We start from the raw sequence: 10,390 nt of genomic DNA, 5'->3' as shown, positions 1-10,390 counted from the left end.
ATAGAAGATGGAAGAGTTACATAATCCTAGGGCAAGACTATAAATGTGCACCATTGTCTGTCCACCATGAATTCTAACAGCTTCTGCTCCAGTACCCTTAGGATCAGTTCCATGCATATGTTCATGACTCCTCTTGGTTTGTGTTGGCTAGGTCTATCTCCTTTGCCACACAGGCCCATTTGAAATCGCTGAAAGTAGGCACCCAGAATGCTTCATTATAGTGTTGCAGGACTGTTGTTTTTGGTTTTTTTATAACAGGTTTTGTTACCTTTGAGTTTTTTTAATTAATTTTTTTATTTATATGTGACACAGGAATGCATTACAATTCTTATTACATGTATACAGCACAATTTTCCATATCTCTGGTTGTATACACAGTATATTCATACCAATTCATGTCTTCATACATGTACTTTGGATAATAATGATCATCACATTCCACCATCATTTCTAACCCTATGCCTCCTCCCTTCCCCTCCCACCCCTCTGCCCTATCTAGAGTTTGTCTATTCCTCCCATGCTCCCTCTCCCTACCCCACTATGAATCAGCCTCCTTGTATCAGAGAAAACTTTTGGCATTTGTTTTTTTTTGGGATTGACTAACTTTACTTAGCACTATCTTCTCTAATTCCATCCATTTACCTGCAAATGCCATGATTTTATTCTATTTTATTGCTGAGTAATATTGCCTTGTGTATATATGCCACATTTTTAATCTATTCATCTATCAAAGGGCCTCTAGTTAGTTCCACAGTTTAGCTATCGTGAATTGTGCTGATATAAACATTGATGTGGCTGTGTCCCTGTAGTATACTGTTTTTAAGTCTTTGGTATAGGACAAGGAGAGAGGGATAGCTGGGTCAAATGGTGGTTCCATTCCCAATTTTCCCAGAAATCTTCATACTGCTTTCCATATTGGCTGCACCAATTTGCAGTGCCACCAGCAGTGTATGAGTATACCTTTTTCCCCACATCCTCGCCAACACTTATTGTTACTTTTGAGTTTTTAAACATGTTTAAGTAAGGCTTTTAAAAAAAAATAGAAACTATTAAAAAAAAATACGAATTGGGGTAGTCTCTCCACCCATATGTATCTACTGACCTACCTAATGCAATAGTGAGCAGGAGAAGGCAGGGAAGAGTGCATGCAACATTTAGTTGGAGCCTTAATTCATTCAACATTTTTTTTTACTTTTGATTCAACCATGACCTTTAAAAAGTCAAGAGACAAATATCTATTTTGACACTTTTTGGACTGAAATTGTGTGTGATGATCAAGAAATCCTGCAAGTTACTGTCATGTATAACCAGAAAAACATGTCATTGCATTTTTAATACTTTAATATTCCCTTCATAAGTAAGCATTCTAAACAGTTATAGCAAAAAATTCTTATGTGCTTCTGATATTGATATTTTTGTCAACTGAAGTACATGTGCATAGTATTACTAGAGTGAATTTCTAAAATGACTTTGAAAGTACGCAACTATTACAAACTTTTAAAGTTTAAAAAACTGGTAAAACACACGAAAAAAAGATGACTGTCGGGGAATTGTACATAAGCCTTGAAGGGTGATCATTCATCAGAGATGAAAAGTATACCAAATGAGTCATACAATTGCTCCAGCTACTGCCTGGAGAAAATTTCCAGGCTGTGGCACAGGGAAGGAGAATCCAAGTGTAGGCCTAGCCAGGATCCCAAGGCAACTGGAGTTCACAGAGTAGAATACTAGACAGGAGAGAAAAGGGAGAGGAAGAAAGAGAAGTAATAATAGTTCTACACACTTTTGCAAAAAAAAAAAAAATGAAAGAATATATGCCAACTCATTCTGAGGCCAGCCTTTCTTTCATGAACATAAACACATTCTTCATTATGAACCACATGTATGAGGTAATTTCTTGCACAGTACCATGTCACACAGTTGTTGGAAATAAGGATGGATAGATTAAAGACTCTTGGGGGGTTGAGTGTGCCTTAAGTATATTCTAAAGCATTTTAGAACACTGGGATTCTGATAAACTGTGAATTTATAAAACCTCAGTTTAACCATGTCCTATTTTTGCTTAAGACACTTCCATGACGCCCCTTCCTGGTCTGACCACCACTCAACTTGGCTGCTTGGTTAGCACATCTTTACCCCTTGTCTCTTCTTCTCCCTTTGTTTCGGTCCCCAGCCCCTCTACTGGGCACCTGCACACCCTGCCCTCGCTCCTAGAATGCTGTCCCATGGTCCACTCGCTTAATTCCACTTGCTCTTCAGCTCTCAACCATCATGTTTCTGGGGCAGCTCTTTCTGACCTTCCTGACCACGTCAACCCTCCTCCTGACTTCCGTTTGCACCACGAACCTCCCCTCCCAGCATTTACTAGAATGTGAGTTGTTACATGAAGTGGTGTGATTATTTGATGAAGGCCTATCCATGGAGACTGGGATTGTTTGTTTACTATTTTATTGTTGTCTGGTTTGCTTATTATTTTATTCCCAGTGGTTGCCACAGTATATGATATATTGTTCAGGCTCAAAAACATTTGTGGAAAGGTGAAGAGAAGGAAAGGAGAATAAAGACAGACCATGGAGGCACAGTTTTTATTTCCACAGCATGTCCACCAGATGGCAGCATTAACCGTTGCAATATCTGAAAAGGAACTTTGATTTCAAAATGCCCTGTTTTGGGTGTGAGCATTCCCCCACTGCTGGTTTTGTTACCTCTATCATATGTCTTATACATCTTGCCAATCCACTATTCAAAATACCAGGTAGAAGTATTTATTGCCTGTAAGTTAAAAAAATACAAATCATAAATAGGTCTGTTTATATGAATGTGGGAGTAGGGGTGGGTTTGCAGATTTATTTTTATGTGAAAAGAAGTTTAGCAATTAGAACTTTCAGGGCTGGTGTAGTTGATCAAGGATATCCTTAGGAAATCGAGTCCTACAATCCTACTCTAGCATGCCTGGAGAGATGGCTGCTCTTCTTCAAGGTCAGAGACCCCAAGTCCTCCCTGGGGACTTCAGCCTTCATCTCCTTGCTACTAAAGACACAAGGGAGGCAGCCTTTCTTTTTATAGGAGAAAGAGGGACTCGGATGGGTACAGTGAGTCAACTTCAGTGTCTCCTGTGGTGAGTGGATTCACTCTAAGCCCCAATGAAAGGGGAGCCCTTTAAGAATGTGGAGAAGGGGCTAGAGGAAGGACTCAATAGCAACTGCATGGTAAGCCCAAGAGAATGTTTCCCGTAAGACAGAAAAGGCCTAGCCTGAAGAAGAGTCTAAGGAGTTCTCACTTCCTCTGCCTTTACCTGATTTACCTCAACTCAAAGTTAAAATTCAGCTCTAGCTTTCCTTCCTAAAGATTTTCCAAGTTTTCTTATTTTTTTCAATGACATTTACTTTTAACTGGTAAAAACAGAAACATTGTACCATGTAATGTTTCAATATATGTATACACTATGTTATGTAATATTTAAACCTGGTCCAACATCTGTCTCCTTAGTTTTCATTTCTTTATAGTGAAGACATTCAAAGTCTTCTAGTTTTTTGAAATACAGTACACTACTATTATCTGTAGTTACTCTGATATAACAGCACACTGGAACTCATTTCCTCTAATGGTAATTTAGTTCCATCCAGTAACCTTTCCCTACTGTCCCCAGCCTCTGGTAGCCACCTTTCCATCTCAACTTCTAAGAAATCAACTCTTTAGATTCCATATATAAGTGAGATCATGTGGTACTTGTCTTTCTGTGCCTGGATTATTTCCTGTAACATAATAATTTCCAGTTTCATTCATATCATCACAAATAACAGGATTTCATTCTTTTTGATGGCTGAATAGTATCCTATTGTGTACAGATACCACATTTTCTTTATCTATTCATCAGTTGAAGACACTCAGGCTATTTTCATTTCTTGGCTATTGGGAATAGTGCTGCACTGAACCCAGGAGTGTGGCTGTTTCTTCAACATACTGACATTCTGATTCACGTAAACTAAATGTATAGAAATCCCTCACAGCCAAATTAGGAAATGTGGTTACTGCATACAAGGCTGACAATGAATTAATGAAGTAGACACTACATGCCAATTACTCTGATGACATGTTAATTCACTTAAACCTATCAGCTACCCTACAGGACATGTATGATCGTTGACCTAATATACAGGTGAAGAAACTAAATCTTGCCTCAGGTCACACTTACATAGAGCCAGGAGTTGCATAAATGGAGCCATAGTGCTAACAACTGACAGCGATTACACAGCTTAACACTAGAAATTTGGATTTCGTATGATTTAGGCAGTGATTTTAATCCTTTTTCTACCACGACAAACTTTATGACATCTCCCCTACATTCATTTAGGAATGCTAAATTGGAAGAATGGAGTTAGTTACCCCCACTCTCATTCCCTCCCTAATTTAGTCATAACAACAAAGCGGCATTGTCTTGATTTGGATTCATACTTGAGTCCACTGATTTTATTTTTCAAATAAAATCATCTCACACCACTGTAGTCCAAGCCACCCCAACCTCACACCTGGACAAGCACAGAAGCTTCCTCACTAGTCTCTTCTCCAGCAGATTTCTCCAGTAGCTAGACTGATTTGGGGAACAGTATTTTCCACTCTAGAATAACCAATACTTGTGTACAACTGCTTATTAGATAATAGCCATGTGAAATATTTCAAAGAAACCCTAATTTTTTCAAGGAAATCCATGACCAAATGAATATTGAAACCATATACTCAAGGTCAGAATGAGGTCAGAATTCAGAACTTTATGATTACACAGATTAAACTTATTTTAAAAAAGCCATGCTGTTTTTCCTAGATATTTAGCACATTCCCAATGTGATCAATGGAAACCAAATGAAATTATTTGGGTTGGTCTAGAGTCTGCTTTCAAGCCACAAAATATTTAAAAAGATCACCAGAAAAAAAAAAAAAAAGAGAGAGAGAGAGAGAGAGACCAGCCTGAGCTAAAGCCTTAAGGGCCAGCCTGAGCTGAAGCATTAAGGGCCCCTTGGATCCCTTGTGTCATTCACTGTAGTCAACTATAGGACTGGGCGACATTCCAGATCCAGAACTATGTGATCCACATGGGGAGCATAAGATTTCACCAGTTGGATGTGCAGGATTTGTGTCTTCCATGGTTTCCCATGCACCTGCTGAAGAAGAGTGGCAATTCGAGTTTCTGCAGATTCTGCCCACCTTTGCCACTCTAGCTTGGTGGCTTGTGAAAGCGGTTTCCTCCTAAAATCTCTGGCAGTTCCATTTTCCCAATCATTGGTGATAATTTTCTGAGGATAAGGCCAATGTTCTTTCTCCATTTTCCTACTTCCAGGAGGCTGGGGATTCTTCCCTGGGAAAGATTCCACATTTTGATGGACATGCAAAATGCCCCCAGTATCCTGTCGTAGCACCTGGCAGGCAATGGGCCAGCCTTCTTCTGAACTGGGAATCAGACCCAGGTTCACCCTATCTGCAATGTTTGAGAGCTTCAGCTTCCTGTTATCCCCAAAGTGTATTTGGCACCGATTCGCTACTCCGTTGATCTCCAGATTATTTCTCAGAGCGACTACAGCATGGGGGTTCCACTCACAGGCGTGGACAAAGGCAGCACCAGCATGAACTAGGAAGGGCAATGTAAAATAACCAATCCCTGCATAGAGATCCACCAGCACTTGTCCAGCACAGGGCAGCGATGCCACTCGCAGCTTTTCAGTGATGTTTCCAAAGGAGAACATGCACTGGGTCACGTCAAACTTATATCGGATGCCATTATCCACATGCTCTACCCAGCCATGGTCGCCATGCAGCAGAGTCACCGCTGGAGTTCGAGTGCCATCCGGGAATACCCGCCCTCGTTTTGCTAAACGCTGGACGCCAAATGCCAAGGCAACGGTCTCCCAGAGTTCTGGTCCCAGATTTTTCCACTGCTTGTTTTGGAAACAGTCTTCATTCAACAACAAAAGGTTACCATGTCGTTGCCAAGATCGGGGCAAATCAGCCTCCAATTCAGCCGACCACGCCACTCCCCGGCCCTCTACCCAGCGCCTCACCTCCAGACACAGTCTCTGGGCAGGCGAACAACCCTGGGCCTTCTTTGAAGGAAGAGGATCCAGGAGCTGCGTCAGCACGCACGTGCTGCCCGGGGCCACGCGAGTCCTCAGCTCCTCCAGAAGCTGCGCGGGGAGCGTCTCCCCCAGCACCGGTAGCGCCACGGTGCCGTCGGGCATCTTTTCCACGCGGTGCCGTCTATCCAAGAGTTTCTGCTTCTCGAGAAATTCCCTGTACCGCTGAGCGAACCGCCGCTCGGTCACAACTGCGACGGCCACGGACGTCCCATCTTCCCTCTCCATGCTGTGGCGCCCGCATGCTTTCCAAGCCTATAGCACCACTCCGGGAAGGCTAAGTTCACCTACCAAGGTAAATTCGCGGACACCTCGGGGAGAGATTCCCACGCCGCGTCGAGGCGGAAGTTACGTCAAACAAGCCGGAACTAAATATACAGATGCGGTTGACGATTGGCGATCCTGTTGCCCTGGTGAGGCCGCTTCCGCCATCTTTGTTGTGGTCGACTATTAGTTGCTACAAGCTAACAATTCGGAGGAATTTTACGGGGTTTACAGACGTCAGATTGTAAAAAGTTAACCTTGTGTTATAATTTTGGACAAAACATATCTCACATGTTCTACAGGTTTCTGTGTAAAGCTGAATATCTACAGCAAAACTAGTGGGAAAGTAATAATGTATTGCCCTCCAAATACATTATTTTGTGACCTCCAACATTAGTGGTTTTGTAAGTCAATTAAGGGCAAATGAAGCTAGAAGGTTTGTTTAATTTTTACCTCAGTACAAATTCAAACAGTGCAAATCGGAACCTTCATGCACTCTGTTTAATGCTGCTCATGAATCCCGAGAGACAGGTGAGCTGGAAATGATCGGCTGAATTTGCAGAAGGGCTGTCTGTAGTCTAGTGTTGCTCTCAGATTAGCATCAAAAGTCATCTTATTTCTAAAAGTGAAGAGTCAGATAAAACTTTCCTTGCAAAGATCGTCATCAGTTCATTGTCCTGCAGTCCAAGAATCAAGTGTTTAGAGGTCCAAAGGATCTGAGCTGAGGTGAATCATGTCATCTCTCAACTCTGGAATCTCCATTTTTTTTAAAAAGAGTGAGAGGTGGGGGGGGGGGGGAGAGAGAGAGAGAGAGAGAGAGAGAGAGAGAGAGAGAGAGAATTTTTAATATTTATTTTTTAGTTCTCAGCGGACACAACATCTTTGTTGGTATGTGGTGCTGAGGATCGAACCGGGCCGCTCGCATGCCAGTCCAGCGCGCTACCGCTTGAGCCACGTCCCCAGCCCTGGAATCTCCATTTTTAAAATGGGAATTACTTTAGCTGTCTTCAGAGATTGCTATTATATTGATTAAATAAGTTATATATAAAAATGTTTTAAACAATGACTAATTAAGAGTCATACTCAAAAAGATATAATGTAACAAGTTGTATTGATCATATGGCAACTATTAAATACCTGTTGAAGTGCTTTGATAACCCTAAAAAGAACAAAGATGGAATTCACTACAGTTAAATTAAAATAATTCAAAGTTATAACTTTAAAGAGACCCATTTATACTTACCTCCCACCATTCTACAGATTAGGGTTCTGAGACCCAGAAAAGTTAATGTTAATTGAAGTTCCCAATTATGATTTTGAGGTCTTTCTGTATGAACATGCTCATAGCCATTCAAGCAGTATTACATTTCCATGGATGTAGAAATAATCAGAAATTCAAACAAAGGTTGGTAAACTCAAATGGTCCTGTTGTTTTACTTAAATCTGTAGACAAAAGTGTTATCAAACCTAGGTTTGGAGTCTCATCCTATGCAAAAATTAATGTCCAAGACACAAGGGGAGAAAGAAAGGCTTTATTCCATAGCCATAAAATGGAGATGAAAGAGTTGTATTGCTTAATTTCTAGATCTTGGAATTCCCCAGGTTTCCTTCTAATAACGATCTTAATTTCACTCTATTGTGATCTGAAAACACATTTTGTGGTTTAAATCCTCTAAAGCCTTGTCTTATGGTCTGGTGTGTGGTCTGTCCTGGAGAACAGCCCATGGGCACCTGAGACAAGGGTGTTCTGCCATTGGGGTGGAGCGTTCTGTGCATGTCTGCCAGAGGATGTCTCTTTAGCTCACGCTCAGGTAAGATCCCTATGGCAACTCCAATCCGCAGCCAGAGTCTCAGTCCAGAAACCAGAGTTCCTTGTGCTCAGGGCTGGCCCAGACACGCAGCCTTCTTCTCCTGCTCACCCTCAGCACACACCTTCCTTGCACCTCTTAGATGACTGCTCTCACTACCCAGGAAACTGCCTTTCTTCCCTGTGACCAGTTTATCTCTCAGAACTCAGGCCAGACAGCACTTCATCAGGAGAGCTTTGCCCAATATCCACTCTTCTCTCCAAGTCAGATGTCTATTTCAAAGCACCAGATTCTCCTCTTGTCAAACTTTCCAGTCATAATTTTTCATTTTTTAAATTTGATTCATGGCTGTCTTCTCCCAAATGTGTTTCAAGGGGCAGGAGCAGGGGGTTCCCTCTCGTTATCATATGTCCTTGTTGTGTTCTTAAGGACTTGCCCCACATAGTAGGTCCTCACAAAATGTTTTTAGGAGGAATGCATGAGTGAACAGATGGATGGATGAAAGGTGGAAGGAAAGAGCTGAAGGAAAATCAGTTCATGGCCTGAAGCAGTGGTTCCAAAATATTGCCACCAGATGGCAGCAATAACCAACACCAATGCAGGTGTAGGCTCTGAGGACCCTGCAGGCATGTGAGATGGATTGGATGCCCAGGGCTCCTCCTCGACAGGCCTTCCTTCTTTCTTTATTCCTCACCTTTATACATCCTTTACTGACCCGACTAATCCAGTGTGTTTGGCAACAAATGATAGATACCCCTACAAACGGCAGCTAAGCACTGGTGGGAGGTCACCCGGGGCTGGTGTGGCGCCAGGGAAATTCAGTACATCACCCTTCTCAACCTTGGTGTGACCCTTGCATCCTGATGTCACTGAGCTTCCGAGCATCCCAAACAGTTGAGACAGAACAAAAAGAAATGAATGTCTATCCCATGCGCTGGGACAGAATGGGTTCCTGTGGCCACCCCTGACCACTGGGAAGGCTGGGGAGTGGGCTGGCTTTACTCTCTGGGCCCTGTAACAGAAGACATATAAGGAGACAGAGAGCAAATGTCAGCTGTTAGATGGCCTTTCTCCAGCCAGCAGTTAAAAAGCCCTTGGGAACAAGAGAGAGGCTGAGGAGAGGGAAAGAGCATCAACAGCATCTGTGGGAAGCCTTCGTAAGGTGGTTGAGGTAAGGAGCTGCACTGGCAGATGGCCTCACCTCCCCTTCGCCCAGGGAACTCCTACACATTTTTGAAAATGCACGCTTTTGAAGATCACCTTCTTTTCTTTTTCATCTCATCTGTATTGCTCTTTAAGACAGTGTACAAAAGCCAACCAACCACCCAAACAAAAACCCACATTATTTTAATGTCACTGAGGGAAATAATCATAAACAGTTTATAAAGTATTTACCAGGTACCAGGCACCCATTTCAATGCTTTATATTAATTAATTTTTGTAAGGTATCTGTGAGGTGAATACTATTATTCTTTTTTAGAAAATTTATTTTTTTAATCCTTTTAGAAATTATAAAACATACATTTGATCATCTTAGCCCTTTTTTGGTGTACAGCTCAAGAGTCTTCAGTACATTCACATTGTTGTGTAGCAGATTTCCAGAAGTTTTTCATCTTGTGAAGGTGAAACTCTGTGTTCCCAAATCAACAGTTTCCTTTCTGTCTCTGGCTCCTGGCAACAGCCATTCTATTTTCTGTTTCTGTGAGCCTGACTGTTTTGGATACCTCATATAGGCTGAATCATATAGGATTTGTCATTTTGTGATTGCCTTAGTTCACTTAACATAATGTCCTCTAGGTTCATCTCTGCTATGACATGTGGCAGGATTTCTTTCTCTTTTAAAGGCTAATATTCCATTGTACATCTAAGCCATAGTTTGCTTATCCATTCCTCCAGTGATGGCATTTGGATTGCTTTTACCTCTCGGCTGTTGTGAAGAATGCTGCAATGAACATGGGTGTCCAACAGTCCTGTTTTAAAGAAAAGAATTTTGAAGTCAGAGAGGTTGTCAGCCAGCTGGGAAGGGGTGAAGCCAGAATTCGCAGCCAGAACATGTGACTTCTGAATTGACATTTTTCACTACTATCACGTACTGCTTTTAAGCATGATTTGAAAGCAGTGGTTTTTTGCAAAACATACTTTTCTGTTTTTGTAGTGCCAGGGACTGAACCCAGGGCCTTTTGCAGGCTGGGC

General features: G+C 42.0%; 1 protein-coding gene across 1 annotated transcript; it reads right to left on the bottom strand.

Moving 5' to 3' along the window:
* Positions 1 to 582: 582 nt before the first annotated feature.
* Positions 583 to 6,733, bottom strand: TRMT12 (tRNA methyltransferase 12 homolog). Its single transcript, XM_081266258.1, has one exon. It carries the CDS (start codon positions 6,351 to 6,353, stop codon positions 5,046 to 5,048), a length of 1,308 nt encoding a protein of 435 aa, XP_081122384.1. The 5' UTR covers positions 6,354 to 6,733; the 3' UTR covers positions 583 to 5,045.
* Positions 6,734 to 10,390: the final 3,657 nt, after the last annotated feature.

This window comes from Spermophilus citellus, assembly GCF_964194105.1.
Source record: "Spermophilus citellus genome assembly, chromosome: 14".
NCBI lineage: Eukaryota > Metazoa > Chordata > Mammalia > Rodentia > Sciuridae > Spermophilus > Spermophilus citellus.
The sequence above is the reverse complement of the archived record's forward strand: the minus strand, read 5'-3'. Positions and strand labels throughout refer to the sequence as shown.

Bases quoted from the DNA above. Each gene is read 5' to 3' on its own strand.
- TRMT12 (XM_081266258.1), bottom strand. From the start codon at position 6,353: ATGGAGAGGGAAGATGGGACGTCCGTGGCCGTCGCAGTTGTGACCGAG.